At 38.6% G+C, this 26,219-nt stretch overlaps 2 protein-coding genes across 18 annotated transcripts in view; one reads left to right on the top strand and one right to left on the bottom strand.

Annotated features, from left to right (window-relative positions):
• Positions 1-25,564, bottom strand: part of GANC (glucosidase alpha, neutral C) — a 59,852-nt gene extending 34,288 nt beyond the window's left edge. For 2 of the 12 annotated variants that reach the window (XM_036923746.2, XM_036923747.2), the window contains exons 1-9: positions 24,672-25,528; positions 23,301-23,363; positions 22,582-22,631; positions 21,851-21,984; positions 14,346-14,473; positions 10,969-11,151; positions 4,929-4,974; positions 1,830-1,896; positions 375-471 (exon numbers count right to left, since the gene is read on the bottom strand). In XM_036923746.2, coding sequence (XP_036779641.2) covers positions 375-471; positions 1,830-1,896; positions 4,929-4,974; positions 10,969-11,151; positions 14,346-14,473; positions 21,851-21,984; positions 22,582-22,631; positions 23,301-23,363; positions 24,672-24,700 — 797 coding nt within the window. In that variant the 5' untranslated portion in view covers positions 24,701-25,528. Of the gene's footprint in view, positions 1-374; positions 472-1,829; positions 1,897-4,928; positions 4,975-10,968; positions 11,152-14,345; positions 14,474-21,850; positions 21,985-22,581; positions 22,632-23,300; positions 23,364-24,671 lie in introns of all 12 variants that reach the window. The other 10 variants (XM_036923735.2, XM_036923736.2, XM_036923739.2 and 7 more) reach the window with 10 other exon arrangements.
• A 166-nt stretch (positions 25,565-25,730) lies between these two features.
• TMEM87A (transmembrane protein 87A) overlaps positions 25,731-26,219 on the top strand; it is a 41,268-nt gene continuing 40,779 nt past the window's right edge. For 3 of the 6 annotated variants that reach the window (XM_057488734.1, XM_057488732.1, XM_057488730.1), the window contains exon 1: positions 25,733-25,939. In XM_057488734.1, the coding sequence (XP_057344717.1) occupies positions 25,787-25,939 (153 nt within the window). In that variant the 5' untranslated portion in view covers positions 25,733-25,786. Of the gene's footprint in view, positions 25,940-26,219 lie in introns of all 6 variants that reach the window. The other 3 variants (XM_057488731.1, XM_057488729.1, XM_057488733.1) reach the window with 3 other exon arrangements.

Below are 26,219 nucleotides of genomic sequence, written 5' to 3'. Positions count from 1 at the left end.
TTTCACAATGTATTCTCCCAGGGTTCCACGGAAAGGCCTTGAGAGATTAAAGCAAAATCCAGAGAGGTGGTGTAGTAAAGCACCCCCCAACTTCAACCACAGCAGCCCTATATTTTTGTTTCCTGTATATTTTAGGTTCAGCATTACTGTTTTATAATTGTCTCACTGTTTCCAAAAAATAAAATAAGAATTGAAAAACACTGCTCTGAGCAATCATTCAAAGAAGGTTCTTAAGGATCTATAAGCAATTATCAAGGAAGAAAAGGCCAGGCAGATACCAACACAGGTTCAGACATCCCACATATTTTCCTTTTAAACTTTTCCAGTGCAGAAACCAGAAACTCTTGTGAGAAAAAGAATTATTTTCACTTTACCCAGTATTTTTAAGTTGGTGTGATTCTGCATGTTGTGGGATCCCATAGAGATGCTCAAATCCATGCAAGGAGAAGTCCAAACCAACGGATGCAGGACCTGTAGGTACCAGGATACTGACTGAGTTCTGCTTCTCAATGGAACAAATGACTAAGGAGATTCAGTTAACGATGAGTGTAGCAGATGTAGACTGGGGATTGAGATACCTGAGCTGCCCTGATCAACAGGTAAATCATGTGTGCTGATTCTCTGTAAGATGTTATATTCAGGGATTGTTTGGATACAAAAATGCACAAGGAAAAGTTCCGGTCACTCACGAGGTACTTTTCCTTAGCTGTGTGTTGAAGTTTCCTGTGTCCTCATTTATAGTGAATCTCTTTTCCACCTGTAAAATATGGCTACAAAGGTTTAGATTTTTTTCCTAAGTTTTCCTAAAATATATTGCATAGTTCTTTGCTTAGAAAGCAAAGGATATTGACCAATTTTAATCTTCATTTAGATCAAAGACTTCTTCCAGACCATGTATTCTCACTGTGTACAGGGACTATACTGTCAAGGGGCCTTTCCTGGCTTCTCAAAATACCTCTTCCCTGTGATTGTAGATATATAAATATCCTTTTACCAAAGACAAAGTCCTTTATTTAACAATTATTTCAGAGATATGGGAAAAGTACAAGTAACTGGGAGAGATACTATACAATTAAAAGTCACTTTTAGGCAAAGATATATGACATAAAATGGTCCTTATTTGGTGGAGTTTATGGAAAAGGGGTGTACAGAAAAGGAAAAAAGGATTATGATGTTACAGAAAGGAGAGCCTGAGGGGTTCCCCTACTGACAAATTTTGGACATGTAGCCAGTCCTGGTCACTATATTAGGTTATAGAAATAAATGCTAGAACAAGGGTTCTCGAGGAGTTAGGGAGGGTCTGTATTCTACAGAGCAGGGAGGAAGGAGGAGGAAAGTGAGTATTTTTTCCAATTACATATGCCCTAAGTCTGAAAAGTATTTCCTAAAGAGACAAACTCTGCCCCAATCCTTCCTCCCCCACTATTGCTAAGCCTGGTGAGCAGTGTCACTGTGATGCTCATGTGAAACGATGGGAAGGCCTGGAAAAGCTTGGCATGTTAAGAGCTACTGAGCTCTAGAACTTGGTTTCTCATCACTTGATTCTCATAAAAATAGAATGTGGAATTTGTAGCTGTCTGTGTACAGGGTAGGTCAAGCAGTGTGCTGACCCATGCAGGAGACCATAAACTCCGTGAGACCTATACTTCTTACACTCCCCACAGCAGGAATATCCTATTTCTCTGTTGCAATGCACTGTTGAGGAATAAGAGACCCATATCTGAGATTTCTGTTCACAGAAGTCACTTGTTTAGGTGCCAAAAGTTTGAGAGAGAGATTTAGCCATTTTGGAAAGATCTGTTGTAACCCTACATCAATTTCAATTTTACCATTAACTTTGACATCCACAAATTTTCCGAATTTCTCCTCCCACAGGCCCAGATCCTCTTGATTTTCCTGTTGGCACACACAGAAAATTGAGTGCACACATTGCAACAAATATGTTTACCACAGGAGCATATTTTATTTGGATTATTAAAGAAATAGAATTAGAAAATGAATTCATCTTTTAAAAGACCAGTTTGTGGTGCCAGTATATTTAGCAGATTAGATCAGTGTTCTATATAAAAGCCACTATCATCTTACAAAGTATAGCTGACATGAACATATTTTTTATGTGGTAAAATAGACATAAAATTTACCATTTGAAGCATTTTTAAGTGGCATTAAGTACATTCACTTTGTTGTGCAACCATCATTATCGCCTATCTCCAGAACTTCTACAGCTTCCCAAACTGAACCTCTGCAACCATTATATAACTTCCTATCCCACCCTCCCCCCAGGTCCTTACAACTACTATTCTACTTCCTGTTTCTATGACTCTGACTACCCTAGCTATCTCATCAAAGCAGAGTCATACAGTATTTATTCTTTGGTAACTGGCTTATTTCACTTAGTGTAATGTCTTCAAGATTCACCCATTTTGTAGTATGTGTCAGAATTCCTTCCTTTTGAATAGTAAGGCTGAATAACACCCCACTGAGTGCATAGACATTTTGTGTGTGCATTCACCTGTCAATGACTCTTGCATGGTTGGACTGATTCTACCTTTTGGCTACTGTGAATACTACTATTATGAACACAGGCAAGCAAATTATCTGTTTGAGTCCCTGCTTTCACTTGGGTACACTGTGGGTTGGCTATGTACCCACAAGTGGAATTCCTGGGTCATATTGTAATTCTGTGTTTATTTTTTTGAGGAACTGCCACACTGTTTGACATGAATAGCTTTCTTTACATGAGCCAAAATGATGTGAAACTGCAGTAGGGCAGGGACATGGGCCAAGCATCATGATTAACTTTCCCTGCCTATGATGAAAAATGCCAAGATATAAACAGTGTAGTAAGAACAGGAGGGACTCCATCTTAAGGCTAAGATTCCATTTTAGAAATCAGAGAGTTAGGAGGTAAGATTCCTAACATATTCTTTCATAATCAGCCAACAGCCTATCTTAAGACAGGGCAAGGAGTCCTAACTGATATGCTCCCAGTGCTTGAGGGTAACCACTATCTTAGAGAAGAACAGGATCAAGAAATTCCTCATGTTAAGTTTATCTTACAGAATTATCTAGAGGACTGACTGTGGATGGTGACTTAATGTCTCTCCCCAGAGATAGACATCATGAGACCATACACCAAGCCTAGACCCTGCCCCCTCCACCTCCCTTTGCACCATTCTTGAAAGTCTTAAGACAGAATCCTAAGCCTTTAAGTGCTCCTCCTCTCTCAGGTTGCCCACACTCCCCTTTGAGTGTGTACTTTTTAAATAAAGCCTTCTCACTGCTTAACTTCCTGCGTTTTGTCTTTGCACTCTTCCAATGGTAAGTGTCTTTGTCACTTTGCTATTTCATTCTATTTTCCAGACTTATGCATTAGTCTTCACTATCTCTGTTCTACTCCAGATAAGTAGGGAGAGGCTACTGAGGTCTCTGACTTGGGCTAGCAAGTTCTGTCCCCTGAGTGACCTGGACAGGACTGCAGTTGTACAATCATGCTCATTAGTAGCCTGCCTGAAAATTTCCTTTCTTTGCCTTTGGGAAGTTCTCAGAACATAATCTCACTCCATAGAGTGCTCTGCAGCTCCCTGAAATCCTGGGGTGGCAGAGGCTTAGTTCCCACACTACGCAGATTCAAGTGGACACTGGACACCAGGTGTCCCTGGCTTTAGGAGTTGCAATTTAGGAGGCTACTAATGAGCCCATCAAAGGCATTCATTTCCATTATAGTGTTTCTGATCTCTAGCATTTTTTAAACTTTATTGAGGTAGAAATGACTGGACATATTTAAAGTGGACACTTTGATAGGATTTGGCATATGTACACACCCATGAAACCATAACCACAATAAAGATAATGATCATCCATCACTCCTAAAAGTTGCTTGGTCAAGAAGAAGAAGCCTTTGCTCTTAATTGCACTGGAAATATTTTTCACCATTCCTAATGGCTATAGCTTTGTCAGGCTCCACTGAAGATGCATGTAGTTCTAGATGGAGAGAAGATTTCTGCAATGTCCATTCTCCAAAATTTGGCCAAAATAATCTTTTAAAACAGAAATCAGACCATGTACCTCTGGTGCTTAAAACCTTTCTTTTGTTTTTCTTTGCTCTTAGGTTAAAGTCCAAAAAGGTTAACATGACTTAGAAGAATGTAAGCTTCATGATAGTGGGGGAATTTGATTTGTTCAGTGATACAATCATCAATTTCTTGAACAGTACCTGGCATATAGGAGGTACTTAACAAATGTTTGTTGAATAAAAGAACTATTATAATTTTCTCTACACAATTGCCCCTGCCTATCTCTGCAGCCTTGTTACATAGCACACTTTCCTTTCTCCTGCTAAAAGGTATAGATATTTTTTATTTCTTCAAATGTGCTCCTTCCTACCTCAAGATCTTTGAATGTATGATGATTCCTTCTCTCTGGAATATTCTTTTCCCAACTTTTTGACTAGCTAACATATCCTTGTGCATCAGTTTCAGCTTTAACATTTCCTTCAAGAGATCTTCTCTGACCCTTATCTTGGTCAAGTTTGTGGTTGTATTCTCCTACAGCCCTTTTGTAAAACTCTTGCTTTTAACTACTTGGCATTTGTCTTTCCCAACAGAGTCTAAGTTCATGAGGACATACTGGGATTTGTCTTATTCACTGCTGGTTTGCCTAGCCTAGCATTATTTTTTGTGTCTGGTACAAAGGAGGCACTGAGGAATTATGTTTTATGAATGAATGAATACATGAATGGAATAAGGAATGAGAGAATCAGTGAGCTAATAAGAGAAACAAAAGAGACATGTAGTCCCATATACACATAGTAGAGCATTTGTCAAGTGTATATCTATAAAAAAAGGGAGAACAGAAACATTATATTCCATATAATGATGATGATGGTGAGAAAGATTAAAAAAAGATAAACTTCACAATCTAATTACCTGAGATGTACCAACTGATGCATCCTCCTCATTTTCTTTGGTAACTCTGTTTTAATATAAATAGTTGTTTATTTAAGGCAAGACTGATAATTTTGTTCAATGTTAAAGATTTTCATTTCCAACTATTCTTAGTGACTGTTCTAGAATTTGCATTGTAAATTTACAACTAATTTAAATCAAGTTTCAATACTGTGCTCCACAGGTAGTGCAAGTATTTCCTAATAAAATACAGCTTATCCTGAACAACACAGATTTGAACCACGCAGGTCCACTTACACATGGATTTTTTTCAATAATTACACTGGAAATTTTTGGGGAGATTTGTAATGATTTGAGAAAAATTTCTTTTATCTAGCTTACTTTATTGTAATACATTATATAATACACATAACATACAAAACATGTGCTAACTGACTGTTTATGTTACTGGCGAGGCTTCTAGTCAACAGTAGGCTATTAGTTTTAAGTTTTGGGGGAATCAAAAGCTGTATGTGGGTTTTCAGCTGCACAGGTGGTTGGTGCCCCACCTCCTGTGTTGTTCAAGGATCAACTGTGTTCCTAATTCCTCCCTCCCATCTGTTGCATCACTGCTGTCATTCATTTCACACAGGCATAAGCATACATATATATATATATACACATATACTTTAGTATACACAACTGAATACATTGTTGCTATTTAATTTTGAACAAACTGGAGTAAGAAATAAAAGTTTTTATTTTACCTTATTCATTCTCCAATGGTCTCCCTTTATTTATGTAGATTCAAGTTTCTAACCTGTACCATTTTTCCTTTTCTCTAAAGAACTTTTAAAAAACATTCTTGCCACACAGGTCTACTGGCAACAAATTTGTCTGAAAAAGTCTGTTTGTCTGTCTGAGGGAGTCTTTATTTCTTTCATTTGAAAGGTAATTTTGCAGGGTACAAAATTCTAGGTTTGTAGTTTTTTTCCTCAATACTTTACTCTTCTTTTTTCTTTCTTGATGGTTTCTCAAGAGAAGTCAGATTTAATTCTTTGCTTCTTTATAGGAATTTTTACTCTGGCTCCTTTCAATATTTTTTATTTTTTATTTTCTGAAGTTTGAATACGATGTTCATAAGTGTAGGGCATTTTTTTTAAAAGCAATTTATCCTGCTTAGTGATCTCTGGGCTTCCTGGGTCTGTAGTCTGGCATTAATTTGGGGGAAATTCTCAGTTATTATTGATTCAAATAATACTTCTGTTCCTTTCACTCTTTTCTTCTTCTGATATTCCCATTATTTGTATATCTTTTGTAGTTGCCCCAAAGTTCTTGGATATTCTGTTCCTTTTCTTTTTCCCATTTTTTTCCCTCTGCTTTTTATTTGGATGACTCTATTGTCATATCTTCAAGCTCAGTGATTCTTTCCTCAGCTTGTATCTAGGCAACTAATGAGCCCATCAAAGGCATTCTTCATTTCCATTATAGTGTTTCTGATCTCAAGCATTTTTTAAACTTTATTGAGGTAGAAATGACACACAATAACCTGGACATATTTAAAGTGTACACTTTGATAGGATTTGGCATATGTATACACCCATGAAACCATAACCACAATAAAGATAATGATGATCCATCACTCCTAAAAGTTGCCTTGTGTATGTCTGCAATCCTCCCTCCCTGCCTCTTTCTGTATTCCCTATCCCCATCCTCAGGCAACCACTTTGCATGTTTAGAATTTTACATAAATGCTATTGTACAATAGGCTGTTTGGTTTTTTTAATAATATATTTTGAATTAATTTTTTTGGCCCAAGGTTTGCAATTATTTTGAGAGTCATCCATTTTATTAAGTGTATTGATAGTTCATTCCCTTTTATTCTTAATGTTCCATTTTATGCCAGTTTGTTCATCCATTTACCTGTTGATGGACTTCTGTGTTGTTTCTAGTTTTGGGCTATTACAAATAATGCTGCTATGATTACTTGGGTACACATCTTTGTATGGACACTTTCATTTCTTGTGGGAAAATCCCTAGCTATGGAATGGATGGAACTCAGAGTGGGTAGATGTTTAACTTTTTAAGAAACCACCAAACTATTTTCCAGAATGATTGTGCCATTTTACACTCTCAATAGTAGTTTGAGAATTCCAGTTGCTCCATATTTCTGTTAACACTTGTTATGGTTGGCCCTTTTAATTCTAGCCATTTCAACAGGTGTGTAATATCACTGTTACTTTAATTTGCAGTTCCCTAATGACTAGCGGCATTGAACATACTTCTCAAGTGCTTACTTGTCACTTATGTATCTTTGGTGAATTACTTATTTAAAATTTTTTGTTTATTAGATTATTTTATTATGGTTAAAGTTAGAGAGTTCTTTCTATATTATGGATACAAGTCATCAGATATATGGTTTATTTTCTCTTAGTCTATGACTTATCTTTTCATTCTCTTCATAGTGTCTTTCAAGGGTCAGGCGTTTTTACTTTCAAGTCTATTTTATCAATTTTTTTTGTTTGTAGATCATGCTTTTGGTGTCATATCTAAGACATCCAAGACATATTCAAGGTCATTAAGAGTTTCTATGTTGTTGTCTAAAGTTATATAGTATTAGGTTTTACATTTAGGTCTATTTGTATTTTGAGTAATTTTTTTTTACTGAGGTTCATTTTTTGCAAACAGATATCTAAATGTCCAATACCATTTGTTGAAAAGACCGTTCTTTCTCCACTGAATTGCCTTTGCACCTTTGTAAAAAAATCAGTTGTCCATACATGGGTGGATCTACTTCTGGACTCCCTATTCTATTCTATTGATATATTTGCCTCTCTTCATACCAATGCCACACAATGTAGCTTTATAAGTCTTGAAATAGGTTAATATTAGCCTTCCAGTTTTGTTCTTCTAACATTTCTTTTTGCTTCTTTCTTAGAATTCCCATCTCTGTGCTTATGTTATCCATCTATTCTTGCATGTTGTTTCCTTTTCCACTAAAGCTCACAGCATATTAATTGTAATTTAAAAAATATTCCTGGTCTGATAATTCCAATATTCCTGCCATACCTGACTCTGGTTTTGATGCTTGCTAAGTCTTTTCAAACTGTTTTTTTGCCTGTTTGTATGCCTTATAATTTTTTGTTGAAAAGTGGACATGACATATGGGTAAAAGGAACTGTGGTAAATAGGTATTTAGCAACGTTGTGGTAAGGTATGGTTGGAGGGGAAGCTTTGCATAGTCTCATGATTAGGTCTCAGTCTTGGTGAGCCATACCCTGGACTGTGAACTTTACCAGTGTGTCTCAGTTCTCCACCTCTCCCTTCTCCCAGCTTAGGTGGACATTATGTCTAGAGAGGGCTAGAGCTGGGTATTTCCCTTCCCCCAGGTAAGTTAGGCTCTGACAAAACACCAGTAGTTTAGACTCTTCTGACTGACAGCAGGAGAAACTACTTGTTAAGAAGAACAGAATGCTCTGGCATACTTCAAAATGATTCCTGTATTGGTAAGGGTTCTCCAAAGAAACATAACAGGCTATATACAAATGCATAGAAAGACATTATGAGGGATTGACTTATACAGTTATGGAGGCTGAGAAGTCCCACGATCTGCTGTCTTTAAGCTGGAGGTGTATTTCCAGTCAAAAATCAAAGGCCGGACAACAAGGGCAGCCAATAGCAGAAGTCCTAGTTCAGGTTTGAAATTACCAAGAGCAAGGGCAGGTGTATGGTGTTAGTCCTGGTCTCATTCTGAAGGTCTAAAAACCAGAACCAGGACTGCTGATGACTGAGGACAGAAAAAAATGGATGTCCTGGCTCAAGTAGAGAGGACTTGCTCTACCTTTTTGTTCTATTCGGGTCCTCAATGAATTGGATTATGGCCCCCCACTTTGATGAGGATGTTCATCTTTACTCAGTATACTGCTTCAACTGCTAATCTCTTCTGGAACACCATCACAGACATACACAGAAATCACATTTTATCAGCTATCTGGTCAGTCCTTAGCCCAGTCAAGTTGACACATAAAATTAACCCATCACATTTCCTTTTTCTCTACCTCTTCTGGAAGCACGAGGGAATTTCTCTCTAGTACTTACTGTGAGGAAGTGAAGGTAGAACACACAAAATTGTGAAGGCCCCCCCAGGACGGGGTTCCCCTGAACTTTTTAATTGAGTTGTCCACACTAAGTCTCCAGCAACTTATGAACTACAGCTTAGATTTTCCTACCCAGCCGTGGTTCCCAAGGTTTCCGTTCATAGGTTTCTGCTCCCATAAGTTGTGATTTTCTACCTGTCTGTCCAATTTTTGGGGTAATAGTTAGATCTAAGAGTTGTTGGTTTTTCAGTTCAGCTTTTTACTTATTAGAACTTGTTATTTGTGGTTGACTTCTAAGCTCCTCACATGCCAGGCCAAGTTCTTACCTTTTCATTTTATTCAAAATTTTTTCTTTATTTCTTTGTGGTTTTAATAAAGTTAAAAATGTTAAGCAATCAAATCTTTCAGTCTTTTTCTTCATGGCTCTTCAACTTTTGTCACAATAACAAGATTATAAAAATAGTCTATATTTTCTATTTTTTTATGTTTAATTTTTATTCATCTGGAATTCACTTTTGCTAATGTTGTGAGGTTAGAACCTAACTTAAATTTGTTTCCAGGTGGATAATATGATTTTCCTAGCACAAATATAAATATAAATGGTGGAAATATAAACTAGTACACAACTCTATGGAAGGCAATTTGGCAACATCTATCAAAATTACAATGCACAAGCCATTTGATCAGCAATTATATGTCTATGGTCTAATGTACTTGCATATATGCAAAATGAAAGCTATACAAGGTTATTTGGTAAATAATTGTAAATAAACATTAGAAACAACTTTAAAGTCCATCAATAGAGAATTTACTAAATGAATCATGGTACAACTATACAATAGAAACTATGTAGCTACTTTAAAGAAATTAGGAACTATTACACCAGTAAAAGAAAAAAAAAGAAAAAAGTGTGGAATAATGTGTATAGGTGACATCATTTGTGTCAGGAAAGGAAAAAATTTGTGTATGTGTGTGTAAATGTATTTCTGAAAGGATACACAAAAAACTGGAAACAATAATTACTTCCAAGGACAGAACTGGGGTAGCTCAAGGACAAATTGTGAGGTAGACTTTTCACTACATACCCTTTTGTGCTTATTCAGAAAAATAAATAAAAATAAAAAGGCCCAACTTAGATAGCATCTCTAAAACTAAACCAAAAATAATGGGAGTTTATTAAAACAAAAAATAAGTTTTAAGTACAAATAACCTGGGTACTGGGTACACAGGTATTTGTTATATATGCTATTAATATTTGTCAGTTAAAAAAGTAATTGAAAAATATTCATAAGGTACTAACAGAGCAGGTGGCAGGATTATGGGTATTTAAATTTTTCTTTTCAGTATTTTCTCTTTTTCTTACTATGAACACATATTATTTCTGTGATAAGAAAATAAGACTTTTTAATATTAAAATTTAAAAATAGAAATAAGGTGAAACCCAGAAAAAAAATCTCTATGTGGTAATAATGAATGTTGAATGCTTTCTGTAAATCATATAAGATGCTCATTATTAGGATAAAAACAACTACAGACTGGGGGGTTTAAGAACAAGATTGGTAAAAATGGAACAAGAATCTCCTCTTCCTACTACCTCCCAAGTCATGTGACCCAACACAAACAGTGTCTTGATCAAGTGGTTTGGCCCAGAAAATTAACTATTCAAGTCTAGGGTAACTGATGTTATTGTAAGAGAGTAAAATGAAATTCTGAAGATGTGATAGTTCATATTAATATTTATCAAGTCAAAAGAGTGCTTTTTTAAAAGGGTGTAGAGGAGAAAGAATACCATCACCCAAACACACAAGATGTGTAGGAGTATCATGCTTACAAAAGTCTGGGAATCATTCTTGTCATCAAGCCTGCATTCACCTGCACAGGTGAAAAATTAAATTTCTCAGAACAATATTCTACAAATAAGGCAAACTGGTATCCCAATCAGGTTTTCTTAAGTTCTGTATGGTTCAAGTAATATGCAAAAATACCTTTGCTTGAGAGGAATTTGCAGGTGCTCAAAGTACAGTTGGCCCAGGGAGTTTATGCTCATCACAACCTCTTCTTCAGAGACCAAGTCTACCTTGAATGGGTTTGCTGTGATATGACATTTCAGATCTCCTTTTCCATCTGCCAGTATCAGACTGCCTGTGTCCCCAGAGCCTGAAACCAGCCTAGAAAAGAAAGCAGGAAGAGATAAATAAACTGCTATAGGTTCACATGGCTCAATTTGAGTCTCATTTCAAATTAATTAATTAGTAAATCAATATTCATGTGACAGAGCATAGATAAGGCAGTGGAGAGTGGCAATTGAGAGCATGGACTTTGGTGTTAGTCTAGATTGAATACCATCGATGAGGTATATACCTCTGGACAAGTTAATCTTTCTAGTTCTCACTTCCCTTATCTGTGAAGTCAAAATAATAAAAGAGTAGAACTTTTTCAGAGAATTAAATGAGATTACACATGTAAATGCCTGACACATAAGCACTCAATAGATGTGAGCTACCATCATCTTTATTACTTCGTTCTGGACAGTCTAGTAATGCTTTGGTACATAGAATCTAAGCACTTTACTTTTCTTTCTCATTCTAACCATATACTCAGAAACTGAGGAAATAACACAGATGGGGTTACTGACCCATTCAGTCATGGTGAGATGGAACCAGGTCAAGCTTCTGTTTTTTTATCACTGACTCCTATTGGCCCCCCATTTGACAGAGAGACTGTTAGGTTGTTTTGGATCCTCAGTAATTAAGTAAGCTTAGAGACAGCACCTGAAATCCCTCAAAGGTCTAGATATTTCTCTATTTGGTGTATAGTCACCCTGGTAAATGGTTACAGGCCTCTTTAGGGAAGGTTAGGAGGGATAGTTTATGTTATTAGAATTCTTGATCTCCCCCTGAAGCAAGAAGCCTGGATTCCAGAAACTAACTCTGTCTGGAGTTGTTTAAGAGGTTGTGCCCCATTGTTCATCAAACCTAAACAGAGTTCTTTTGATTACTCTATCAGGTAGCACTTCCGTCCATCTATTTTAGTCTAATGGACCCCTCAATATATTGCCCACTGCCCCAAGGGTTAAGCCATGCTGAGTGCCACACAGATCCTGCTGCATGTTATGGAAACATGTCCACCTTGTCTCCAACAAGTCCACCTTGACTCTGCCACCTAAAGTCTCACCATCTCCACTGAAACCAGGGAGCCCACTTTAATGGCATCATTTCTCACCAGTATCTCTAGCTCACAAAAGATGTTCACTCACTACAATGCTTTCCACATATTCCCTCACCAGTGCATTTCTCAATGAAGGATGTTGCTTCTGCATCCTCTTGGAGGGCAGCATTAGGGGCTAGGTGAGCTGGCTGCATATTATACACCCACTTCAACATCTTTATCTCCCAAGGTCTGTGGATCATTTTTTGTACACTGGCTCCCTAGACATGTTGGCCTCTGACTCTGACAGTGGGTTCAGAGGCAGTGAAAGATGGTAAGGGTGAGGTACAAGGAGCGAAGGGGATCTTCTTACACCATACATCTTAGGTGAGGTCAACACAGGGTGTCCAGGCAAGGTAGATCAGCTTTATCAGACCCAGGAGAAGGAAGAGCTTCTGCTGGAATGGGAGGCTCAGTGGAATTTTGAGGTTTGGGTACTCAGAGTTATCCAAATCTTCCTAAATGTTGCTAGTCAATTTCCTAGGGTCCTAAATGTTTCCAGTTAATGAATGCTGTGTATTGATAGACCTGATGAGGTTGTAAATTCAACTTATTCAGCAAACCACAGAAATCAAACTCTGTATCTGATTTTCAGTGGCAAGGACTCTATAGCTACAACAGATATGAGAAAGTTTTAGGATTGTCATAGAAACCTTTTAGGTTTTTGACAATGCCCTGAACTAATAATTTAAAGCCCTGAGACTGCTGTTTTCTTTCCTTAAGTTCTTCAGTGAAGAGATAGCAGCCAGGCCACCTCAGAGTTTTAATTCTGTGTGAGAACTGTGCTATGCTATTGCCCTACCACTTGATCTGCCAGAGCCATACTTTCAACAGGCCCTATATTTCATTTGACCACACATAGAAGTATTAGTTAACTCTGCCATGGAATGTCATGGTTTATTACTAGTTGTATTTGTTTCTTAGGGTTGCCATCACAAAATACCTCAGACTGGGTGGCTTAAACAACTAGCCTAATGATAATGATAGAACCCTGAATTACATCAGAAACTAGCTCAATGGGAATCTGGGAAATGGAGAAATGTAGTTTTTAGCTTTCTAGTTATTGCAGTAGCCAAAGGTTCTTTAGAAAGAGGTTAGAACAGGAGCAGAAATAATATATCATATCTGCTACACAAAGCTAGTATCACCTTGACTCCAAAGCAAGGTAAAGATAGCAGAGAAAAAGAAAACTGTACAGACTAATTTTACTTATAAACACAGCTATAAAAATGTTAAAAGATCTACTAGTAAAGTGAATCTCCCAGGATAGCAAAAAATCATATGTTGTGATGTATATATATATCCACTCATTTGCCAAAATGCAAAGCCTTGAGAACAGTCTCTTCTTCCTGTTTCTTAAATTCTTGGCATATAGTAGGGGCTCAAAGAATATATTTATTTTAAGTTTATAATGGTTATACTATAATTGAATTGATTTCTCTTTATAATCTATTGACTTACTAGATTTTCATGAAAAAAATCTACATAAAATTATGAAAATGATTAAGTGAAAATTAAAGTATCTGGCATAATCTTAAATTCCTTAGTGAAGTAATATGAAAAAATAACAGAAATCAACAGCAGAACCAAACTGAAATTCACTGGAAAATGTGCTGAGAACTGATGAAGATTCTGCAGGTATATGAAAAATGCTTTAATCCCCAAAGATATTTTTACCTCGACAGAGATTCTTAATTTATCTCTGACTCTAAGACAAATTACTTATTAGACTTCTGAGACTACCCTTAATTAAAAGTGAGTTTGTCACTGTAAATTACTGTAAGCATGGGAGTTTGGCTAGAGCATTAGCTCTCTTGAGCCCTGGTGCTAATGAGTGAGCAAATTAAATAGCTCTCCTACTTGCTTCCAAAGTCTGGTTGATAAACCATTTCTTTGTGAGAAGGAAAGCAGGAATCAAAAAGCTCTGCCTCTCCCTATTAATGAGTTCTGATGAGTCCAATGGTGGATGAAGAAAAAAACAGATGGGTAACATACAAAATGGACACATTTATCCGCAAATAACTGAAAATTAACTCTGCGAATGATCCTAACTTTGAATAGACAAAATATGAGCCACGTAACAAAATGTGCTACTCAAGGTATGATAAAAGAACATATTGAGGGTACACCCAAGATCTCTTGTTCCTTAGCTTACCTTACAGTGCTTGGCTTGTTTGTTAGGACATCAGGAACCTCATACCTGGGTTTCAGGGGAGTTTCTTCATTGATTTTAAGCCTGAAAATATTTCCCTCTATACCATAGATTTCAGCCAGGAGAGAAACCTGGGAACAGATACAAGATTAGTTTTAACAGGTTACCTCAGTGATGGTCAGTTCTGCAGTTAAATTACAGTAATTAGAAATTATGCTTAAATTACCATAGGCCAACCAAACTGGAGAATAGCAATCATGAAGGAAAAAGCTCCTTGTTCTACATATGAACTTGCTTGTCTATACCTATAATAGAGACAAGAAACACTTTCTATGTGTTCTATGTCTAGGCAAACATATCATTGTGTCTGGACCAGGAACTTTAAGAGTGAAAGAGGTCTCTGTTAAAAATTATAATGGATGACAGGCGTAAACTGAAATTGCTCTTGAAAAACTGGTACACATGACCACTGAAATCTATGACAAATTACAGGTATCTTATAATTAGAGTTTATTGTTAAAACCAAATTTCAGTTGAATAAAAGACAAAGGATAACAAGCCATAATATAGAAAAGTCTAGAGAGTAAATAGTGGTCATTGAGATTCTTAGTATAGATGAATGAGGCTTGCTGACTAAAATCAGGGCACTTCCTGCACACCTTGGAATAAGACCTGGGAACTTTCTCAAAAGGCTGGAGAAAAATAGGTAAAATTCTGTCTACAATAGAATTTGAAAAATAAAACACAAAACAACTAAACCCAAGAGAGTAGAAATGGCTGGATTTAGGTTACAAAATGAAGCATCTAGTTCAGAGAAATATTTAAGGTAGTGGTTTTTAACTGGTGTGCCATGCCACAGTGGTTGACTGTAAATCCTTCATTAAATGTGATGTTAAATTCTAGTTAAACTGGGATGTGTATTGTGCATTGTTACTATAATGTCTGTTAAATGAAAGGCTAAGCTGCATTACATCACATTTCCTTTTTCTGATGGGAATAAGATTTACTTTTTAGATCTACTCTTAGCAACTTTCAAGTATATAATATTGTTAGTTATAATTGCTATACTGTATAGTAGATCCCCGGAACGAACTTGTCTTACAGCTGGAAGTTTGTACTCTTTGACCAACATCTCCCTCTTTCCCCTACCTTCTATCGTACTGTAATTACTACTTACATGTTTAATGTTCTTTTGTATACCTGAGTTACTTCAAGCATGTCATCAGGACTCTAAGAATCTGAACTGGGTAACAATAAAAATAAAGCTGAAATCCTGTAAAATTACATATTGTCCCCTAAGTTAGACATATATTTCCATTGTTCTCTCAAATTCAATTCAACTAACATTTATCTGACATCTAATACTGTGATATGCTGTGAAAAAAATGACTAAATTCTTAGGGGGACTGCAATTTAGAGGACAAGAAACACATACATAGTAAACATAAGAATTCGGTAAGTGCTGAGATTAGGAGGACAGTGCTGTGGGAGCATAAGGGGAATATTAATGATGGCTAGAGTTCTGGGATGTCTCTCTGGAGAAGGACAGACCTGAGCAGGGCCTTCTGGGATTAGTAGGACTTTAGGTAGGCAAAAATGGGCAGGATATCCTAAGCCTATAATTACCAAATTGCATCTAGTTATGCAGTCAGATTATCTTACCATTGTTAGTGAAATACCTTTCTTTAAAATCTTTTTTTTTTTTTTTAACCAGACTGGTCTGCATTCTGTTTCTCAGGCTACGGCCCACGAAAGAATCCTAACTATATGAGAGGTGGTAGCAGTAACTATTATGGTAAAAATGACCTTATGCAACCAAACATACGAAACAGAGTCAAAGCTCCATTTTGTTTTCATTTAAACTAAATTAGGCAAGTTTTCCCAATAGGTAATCCTTTTCAAGGTCAATATCCAGATTCATTCTATCTGTTATTATCACCAACATAGCTTTTATACTACAATCATATAATATTCTTAGACCTTAGAAGGCATTCACTTCTATGATCTGGGTCACACTGTGTTTACTGGCTTAAATTTCTTTCCTCTTCTTTTTTCTTTTTTTTTAACAGCAGCAGACTCACAAGTCCAATAAGTAAAGTTATGGGGATTAAAGACAGTGGGGAGTGGCCCTCCACACTAAGAGGGGCACCTAACTTTTGAACACCCTCCCTTCCCCTGCACTGAGCCCTGAGACACCTCCAAGGAAACCTGGATTCTGCGGTTGACAATTCAAAAACCACTTCCCTGGGCTTCTCAACTGCCAGTTATTACCCAATTCTTCTGCCAAAACCTTGCTCTGTCAGAAAGACTGGACATGAATGTTATATTTTCTATCTAAAACATTAAGAATTTCTACATGTTCCTCTTCTTCTCTAGAGACCTGTTAGGATATTTATGAAAAAATAACATACAAATAAATCATTGAATCTTTTCCCTCTGTTAGGGATGATGGAAATAACAGAAAAAGCTAAGATTACAGAAAAAGCTAAAGTTAACAAGTTACACAAGTTAGATTGCTCAAACTGAGAATCATTGTTAATACTTAGGTAATAGTAGCTGTTACACTCAAATTGCAGCAAGATGGATTTGTGTGAAGTAAGTGAAGAAACATAACTAAACATTTAAGAAGAAGTGAGAGAGCATGTTTTTTGCTCCCTTAGAGATATTTAAGATGTGTAAATGTCTGTCTATACAGAGAAGATGAGATAAATTCAGAGAAAGAAATACATTGTACAAGTTCCTTTTAGCATTACAAGTCTCTACTTGGGTTTTTCACAAACCTTTAATCAGAGACTTACTTCTGGGAAAGAGAATTAATTCCCTTTTCCTATCAAATTTCTCCCATACTCAAAAACAAAACCTGGTAGTTTGTCATTCCTAAGTCGAGTTTTTTCAGCCACCTGGGCAAAAAATATTAGGTTCTAAAAATTATGATAGAAACAGACTTGTCTACATATTGGAGCTGTAGATTGATCATGATTACATTAAAACAAAACTTTTTATTCACCCAGAACTGTGAATCACAACTAATAGAGACTGTAACTGAGTTAAAAGAACAGCCCTAGAACACATATTTAAATAGCAGTGTGTATTAAGAAAGGAAATTATGACCCCATCAATTTCTCCTTCATGGGTAGATCTTGTTTTTCCTCTTGCATCCAGTGCTTTTACTGTAGTATAAGAACAGTTAACCTAAAAAGCCTAGGAGAGTGAGCAATGAACTCTCCCAGCTGTTTATCAATACTTTCCAGGATTCAGAGAATGGTATAAGAGTTCATCAAATTGCTGTAGGGCACTACACTGTCCCTTCCACAGTTGCAGCTAGTTGGTGTATCGTAAGTGCCAATTCTCTATGGAGAACATTGGTAAGTTCATACTGGGCATTAGCCCATTCCCAAGGACCATTGTGCTGTCCAGGTGTGCTTCTGATTATTGGGACAGTACCCAAAATAGCTGCCTGTTCCTGGTCATTACTGCAGAACCAATACTGGCTAACAAGTGGTATTGATGCCTCATCTGCTGAGGAGTGGGCTGGTTGGGCAAAGTACCATTTTCATCTGGTTTTGCTGAAGAGGCAAGGGGTATCTTCATGGAGGTGCTTGGAGATACCCCTGCATCTTTGGAGAAGCTGCTAACCACGCTGTCTCTGGTGAAGACTTGTAAATAGGCTGCAGAAGAAATCACTGCCAAATGCTCATCCATGTCATGAGAAAGTATCAAAATTAGCAATATAAAGTAGGTCAAAGACATAGGTCTGTTCCGTATAGCATTCCTGGCCATTTTAGCTAGACTCAAAAGACAGCATAAATTTCCCTGCTCTGTCATCATAAACCTAGATCTTCGGTTTCTCAATCCAGGTCAAATTTTCAATGAAGGTAAAAAGTTAATCATAGTAGGAAAAAACAGTTCTAAAAAAGCCAACATTTTACTGATAACTCTTTTCTTTTTAGATTTTCTTCTGGAAGCTTCTTTATTAAATATCTACCTGATTATTTTGTCATCAATAGTGTGGGGAAAATGGAAGTTCCTATGGCCGGAATCCTCACCTGACCCTAAACTACTTGATGATGTAATCGGCCTCTTAGGCTACTGCTCCCACACCCATAGGCAATAAGCTATTATTGACTGAGTCCCTATTTAAAGAGCTCTGCCCAGTGCTCTGGGCGAAGGCAGTGACAGAGGAGGATTATAGACCTGCAGACTGTAGGATGCAGATGTGATTCTAGTGCTTGACTGACTGCCAGGAGAATAAAACCAGGTATAAACCCTTTTACCCCAAGAATGTTCCATTGTCATTCCTCAGTGTGGAGAAAGTGAAGGTTCCTATGGCCAGGATTATCATCAGGCCCTGGTTGGCTTGCTCACTACACACATGTGGGCAATATGTTGTTACTGACTCTATATAAAGAGTTCTGCCCAGTGCTCAGGGTGACGTGGTGGCATGGCTGCAGGGCTGCAGGGCTGCTGGAAAGCAGAGACTGAAGTGGTGGCAGCACCGAAGAGAGACTGAGACAGCTGGGGGGCAGAGACCAGCTTGCTGCATGCAAACTCGCTCTGAGTGGATGGGATTCCAGTGATTGACCTGCCACCATGGGAGCAGAGTTGGGTATAAACTGTTTCACCCCAAGAACGTTCCACTCACATTTTTTCGATCTCACTGAGTCCACAGTGAACTTTTCTGGGACTGAAACCCATTGGCAAGACACTCGGTCTCACTGAATCCGTAGTGAATTTGCTTGGGACTGAAACCCTCAGGCGAGACAAAAAGGTAAGGTATTATACTGGGATCCTGTGTGAAAACTTAATGCATTTGAACGTGCAACCAGCTTTCCTTCAAAGTCCAGATGTCCTGACTTAGAGACAATACCCAGGGAACCACTTCTGCTTGTTCTGTAATATTAGTGTGTCCCAGGGACATCACGTTTGCTATGGACTGAACTGTGTATTCCCCCCACCCCCCAATTCATATGTTGAAGCTCTAACCCTCAATATGATGGTATTTGGAGGAGTGTTAGGGAGGTGATTAGGTTTAGATGAGGCTGTGAGAGTGAGGACATGATGGGATGAGTGTGCTCACAAGAAGAGACCAGAGAGCTCTCTCTCCCCTATGTGAAGACATTGTAAAGTGACAGCAGAAAGAGTGCTTACCAGACACCTTGATCTTGGAAGTCCCAGATTCCGGAACTATGGCAAATAAATGTTGTTTAAAACACCCAGTCTATGGTATTTTGTTATGGCAGTCCAAGCTAAGACAGTGTTGAAAAAAGCTTGGTTCTGTTTCCTGGTTGCTTATTAAGGGGACAGTCGGGGAAAAGGGATTGGGAAGAAGGATTTCAAGAATTGACAGATCTTGACAACAAAGTTGTGGCTTTAAGAGTTTTAATGGTGTGGGCGCAGGCTCTGAGAATGCTGGGTTTGTCAGATTCTGCCTAATCAGTGAAATTTGAGAACTACAGCTGCGAGCTAAATATGATCCTCTTAGATCATACCAGGCTCTGTATCTCCAAACATGAAATGAAAAGCTATCATTCTGAATAAGTAGATATAATGCAGCTTGCTTTAAGTCTCCAGACCACAACCATACTATATCCTAATGTGGAATCTCCTGTGGAACATTCATCTCAACCCAGAAACAACCACTAATGGGGGCTCCTTGACTATGCAGTGTGTTGAATACAGGGTTCAGCAGTAGAGGTTACTGTCTGGATCTTTTTTGTCCCTGAACAGGCTGACAGAAGCCATGAAACCTTATGTCCCTAGTAGTAATATCAACTCCAAGTGACAAGAAGGACATTAAATTGGAGTTCGGCCTAGGATTTCAGGACGACCTCCCCAGATATCTACATTTGCATGCATTATGCCTGAGATCAAAGCACAAAGATTCCCTCTGCAGCCTCAATATTTCCAATACCTGAACATGGGGTCTGTTCCAAGGGGTCCTCAAACTGCTCAATCTCATCAGCCATATTGCTGGCATCCCGGATAAGCTGCCCTTGCTGCTTGGGCTTCTGAGCTCCCTTCTGAGCCATGTGCTGTCTTGTGCTTCTTTTTCTCTGAAGGCATCCAGATCCAGTGATTCTGGTTCTGGCACCTGACCTGAACGGCATTGTCCCTCACAGTTTCAGGATCCACAGGGAAATGTGTGTAGAGAAACTGATCTATAGTCTTGTAAAAGGCTGTTGTGGAGATCTTTTGCTGACTACACCGGGGGCAAGCTGCACTGAGAATGTGCCTGTGGGCCCACATTGGTATTCAGGGTGCTTTTGCCTCATTTCCTTTTGCTTCAGCACTTGTCTTCATGCCAGTAGATTGTTCAGGTGCTCAACGTACTGAGCATCTCCAAGGATGGAAAGGGACTCTTGCCCTGACCATGGGACAGCTACAACTCTCTGGGGTTAGACACTTCAGAAACAGGAAGAAAAATGAGCAAATCACAGGAAAAATGAGACAGGGAGGTACCTGACATGTTGTGGCAGGCCTAGTGACTCCTGAAAGGTCTCTGGTGGACTCCCTGCCTTTCCTTGTGTCAAGTGCTTCTGCAGACCCTCAATGCAGAGGTTTGGCTGGTATCAGGCAATCAGGCTGCATACTAATGGCAGCTGGCTCTCCAGGAAGGAAATTCATGCTGCCCCATGTTTTCTCAGGAACAGCTATCAAACTAGGCTACAGAAAGATGGATACTATGGGAGATTTGGATCAGCAGAGAATCTATGACTGCTGAGGTACCAAATGGCTTTCACTATGTCTTTCAGGTACATAAATTGCCAATTAAACCAGATTGGTGTGGGAGGACTCAGAACCTTAAGATGCCTTTAGAAGGTAGGGGGGTACCTGGAAGTGAGGGTCAGGTTGAGAGCATCAGGTACCTGTGCATAGCCACTACCTAGGCCAGCCCACACAGTACTTTCTCTGATTGACCCACCAGGATGGCCCATCCAAAGTAGTGTGGAGGAGGGACAGGTGAGAACAAGTGTGAAAACATTTGTGACTTAGGTTTTAAACTGTATAGTCCCTTGCTCCCCTGTCCCACCCACATTTTGGGGTTTGGACTTTCACTGAATCTGTACCTTAGGCTAAATTCTTAATGCTCTGTAATGGTATTAGAAAGAGCATGGTTGCTTGATAGGCAACAGATGCAGGTGAAAATTCTGATTTGTAGTAGCATGACTTGGAGCAAGTAACTTCTACACTTCAATTTCCCTTATTTCAAAATTTGTATTATCTGAAAATAATACAATGTACCTCTTAGGTATATTACAAAGACTAATTAAAAGGAACTAACATTTGTAAAACATCTGGGGAAGTATCTGCTACACAGGTAATCTGTAAGTTGATATCCATATTGCTTTTAAAGTAGTATTAGTGTAACTATGAAAAAGATGACATTACTCCTCTAAGTGTCTAACCCCTTTTGAAGCATAGTTTTAATTAGCCTTTTTTGGAAATTTACTTCATTCAACCCAAATAAATATAGAAACAAACAATTCTTTGTAGGAAATATTTCTCACCTTAGTTGCTTTGTTGACAACTAGGAACCTGGTGCTTTCTTTGCCTGTTGTGACTGATTCTAGTAATGCCTGGTAGATGGACTTCCTGGAGCGCTGCTGTTTCTGACGCCTACAGATATGGAGTACACAGATGCCTGAGAAGTAACTGTGACTGTCAGCATCCAGTAGACTGTATTACCAAGTAGAAGGCATTAAAATTCACTATGATAGTAAGTGAATTGGGTACAGACAGTATTAGTACTCTAATAAGGTACTTGCTAATAAAATTAGTACTAGTAAGAATACTAATTGTTCAATGTAACAATGCTCAAGGATGGCGTTCTCTCCCTTTATGGAGAAAGTGGGGCAGTTTTCATAGATGACATTTACTAACTTGCTAATTTCCCTCTCTTTCCATGAAATATACACTTTAATAGAAATTCAATAAATTCTAGTGGTAATCCAGTACAACCTAGTGTTTGAACAAGGAGACCAGAAGTTCACTGTAGAATTAAAATGATATGATTTTCTTCTCCAGAGCAGTGTGACTATCTTATAAAATTATAATACATGATAAAATTTGGGGGGATTTCAGTTTCAGGATCACATAAAGACAGACACTCAAAATACTTTAAAGAAATATTTTTGAGGCTCTGGGAAAAATAATCTTACATAGAAGTGATGAAAGTACCGAATGCTACAATCCCTATGGAGGGGTATCTGGTAATAGTTAAAGTTTCAAATACACTTATACACTTTGACCCAGTAATCCCACTCCTGGAAATTCATCCTATAAATATACCTGCATGTGAAGGAAATGACATATACATAGCTTCTCATGGTGGCAGTGATTTATAGCAAAAGACTGAAGGTAACCCAAGGCTCTAGTAATAGGAGAAGACTGAAAAAACTATAGTACATCTAGCCAGCGGAATACTATTAAAGCTATAAAAGGGGAAAATCCCCACAGACTCATACAGAGCTCTTGAGAATTAACTATGAAGTAGGAAAAAAAGAGGTACATAACAGTGTATATAGAAAGCTACTTGGTGTAAGAAAGGCAGTGATATAAGAATATATGTATTTATAAAAAGAAATACTGGAAGGATAAATAAGAAATTTAAAAATCTGGTTACTTGCAGGGACAATATATGGAATGGGGTGGAGGGGGACAGGAAATGGGAGTAACACTTTTCAATGTATTATCATTTTATATTATTTGATTTTTGAAACATGTAAAAGTATAATCTATTCAAAGACATACAATTGTAACATTAGTTTAAAAACACTTGGACTTTTAAAATACCTGTATTGAGAAATTTAAATAACAGTAGTATTTTGAATGTCTCCTGTCTGATGAATACCTTAATCACTCAATTTCCTCACTGCCCCTTTCCTTAGAAAGCCTATCAGTTCTCAAAAAGTTAATAAACCTCAATTTTGAAATAGTGTCAAAATTTCCTCTCCATACCTGTAGAAGGTAATCTTGCTACAGTCTTTGAAAATGTTTTTATCCACAGCTTCATCTTCAACACTAAAAGACATTGTAAGAAACTTATTTTATACCAGGACTTGTGAACCCAATTTTTGTACCTTTTCTAACTATAGTATGAATGATAGGGAAATAAGCCTCTTCAATGAAAAACTGTGCCACAGCCATAATATTTCAGCCTGTGTGCGGCCGAACAATATCCTTCTGTACATCACCCACAGTAAACAACAAAACACCCAATTCTGAGATTACTCTAAAAGCCATGAAAAAGAGTACCATCACTTCTGAAGAAGGGTTCTTTTAAAATAACAACCGATGGCTGTGACTACCACAGGAAAATGTGATAGAGCAAAAACAAACCAAAAAAAAAAAATCCTAAACCAACCAAACAAAAACAACCCGCCCACCAACTTATTCAACAACATCTTTTCAGAATATTCTTACCGAGTGTTGGGCTCTGAGGAAGATACAAAGAACTGAGCCTTCTGCAAGAGCCTAACCAACAATCACAAATCAATCTGACGAATGCTTCACTAGACATAAGCAAGCTGCTAGAACAGGAATAGAAACAGATGTAGAAGGAAAATCTTCTGCTTTTTAAGACTGCTGACAATCTAGGAGCCAGTGTTTTTTAAAACCAAGTTTCCAGAAGAGCTGTTTCTGGACTAGAACATGAACAAGATGTGTATATATTGCTACTCAAGTATATGTATTTAAATTAGCCTCTACTTGATTAAAACAACTGTAAACTACAAGAGGGAGAAAGCACATTGGCCTTCATGCAGAGGTGTTGCTGAATACAGCCGTCTAATGTGTAAGAAGCTATGACTGGGCACAAACACCCAAATATTATAAAAAAGAGCCCAGGAAGATAACACTCAGCCATACTTAAAAAATTGTTTATCATAGAAATTACCAAATCCTTCACTGACTCAGTCTCTGTCACTGTGTCTCTGAAGGTGCAAAAATTTGATAAATTTTTTTTCTTTTTTTCTTTGCAGTCTTCGCTTTCTAGCTTTGAAGACTGAGCTCCAGAATTATAAAGGTAGAGGTGGGTAGAGTTGAACATGGGAAGCAACATGTTTGAAATACACGTGCTATAGTTATGATTACAGCTCTTCCACTATTTTGTTAACCACCCTGAAAGTATTTTACAAGGGGTAAGCTATAAATATCAACTATTTCAGTTCCCTGGGGAACTGAGAAAAATGATAAAGATCAAGTGCACGAATATTAACATAGAAATAAGAAGGTCAACTAATAAATAAAACCTTCAAAGCCAAAATGTTGCTTTCAGGTATTTATCCTCTGCCTCCTGGAGTCAGTCCGTTAGCACCATTGGGCCTTTACCTGATTTCCTCTTTCCCAGCAGTTTCCATGGCTTCCCAGTCTATCCGACAGGCTCTGAGCAATCAGGCAAAGACAGTGGACGATCTTTTTAAAACGCTAATTGGCCGTTTTTCTAAATTACAATTTAGCACTTCACCACGGTCGAGTCTCCAGCAAATGGATTCCCCTCAAGGTCCTTAGGGGTTTGTGACAACTCGACTCTTGCTCCTGGGATTTCCAGGCCCAAACTAGTGTTCCTACAGGGATTTATTTGGCAAATGTTTCTTGGTTATTAGTGGCTGGTGAGGAACTGCTTTTATTAGGAACCGAAACTGTCTTTGCCGCGGAGGGGGCGGGTGCTCAAAGAGTCCTAGAGGAAAAATCAAGAGCGTGAGAACTGGGAATACCGAGAGCACCTGCATCACTGGGGCTAAACTGAGGTCTAGCTCAGTGACGGTCACGCTACAGATACTGAAAACTGACCGACTCTTGAGTTTTAGTTTTGAATATAAAGTGCCGTCCAGCTCTTCGCTGGAGGTTGATACTCTCCGGCCAATTCTACTGCAGCATCATACTTTTCAATGGTAGAAAGGGCTTTTTTAAAGAGGGGTTATCTATCACAACACCCAGTTTAGGAATCCCTTATACTCCACCACCACCAAATTTCAGTCTTTACTTAAATACCTCCGGAACCTGGAACTTACTACTAGACGCCAACCAGGCAGCCAGACTTACGGCTTTCCCAGACTTCTGGCCCCGGCGTTTGACTTTTGGCTTAGAAGGGATGAGGGGCTGGGGCGGACAGGAGCAGAGAGCCAAATGCTACACGAGGTGCTTGCCTGATCCCCAAGGCCTTTAAGGACTGGCAGAAAAGAAAAGAGCCAACCACGGCGTTGGTGGCTTTTGGTGATCACCCTGACGCTCCAAGGTGACCAGGCTACTACAGGACGACGCCTGCGCAGTGCGTCTCCAGCCCGCACGCTGCCCTGACAACTGGCTAAGGGAGGGGCTGCTGGGTGGCAAAACAAGCGAGCTCCGCGAAGTTGCGAGGACCCGGATCATCCCGCCCCCAAGAACAGAGCCGGAAGGAGGCGGGGCGAACCGGAAGAGGGTGAAATGCTGTGGGTAGGCAGTCCATGGCTGTGAAGATGGCGGCGGCTGCGTGGCTTCAGGTGCTGCCTGTCATTCTTCTTCTGGGGACTCAGATATCCCCATTGTCTCTCTTCGGTATAGGACCGGCACCCGTCGCTGCTGCTGATCGATCAAAATGGCACATTCCGATACCGTCGGTGAGTGTTCAGAAGCAACTAGCCTGGAGGAATAAGGGGTGGGGCTACGGCGGCCCAAGGGGTCCATGAAGGTTCCTCTAAAGTCCGCTTCCAAAGGGGTGGAATTGCCGGGAGCATCTGTGTGTCTGGTTAACGGGGACCCGCTTTCCTGGAGCGGAAAGCCGCGCACTTCTCTGGGCAGGTTACCAGGAATGTCACTGCCACTATAGAAGCGGAGGAGTGGTGGAGCGGTTTCTTAACAGCCGAGTCCGAGAGAACTTTCAGTGCCTGAGTTGAGACA

This window comes from Manis pentadactyla, chromosome 11, assembly GCF_030020395.1.
Source record: "Manis pentadactyla isolate mManPen7 chromosome 11, mManPen7.hap1, whole genome shotgun sequence".
Classification (NCBI taxonomy): Eukaryota; Metazoa; Chordata; class Mammalia; order Pholidota; family Manidae; genus Manis; species Manis pentadactyla.
This window is presented reverse-complemented; position numbering and strand designations above follow the sequence as displayed.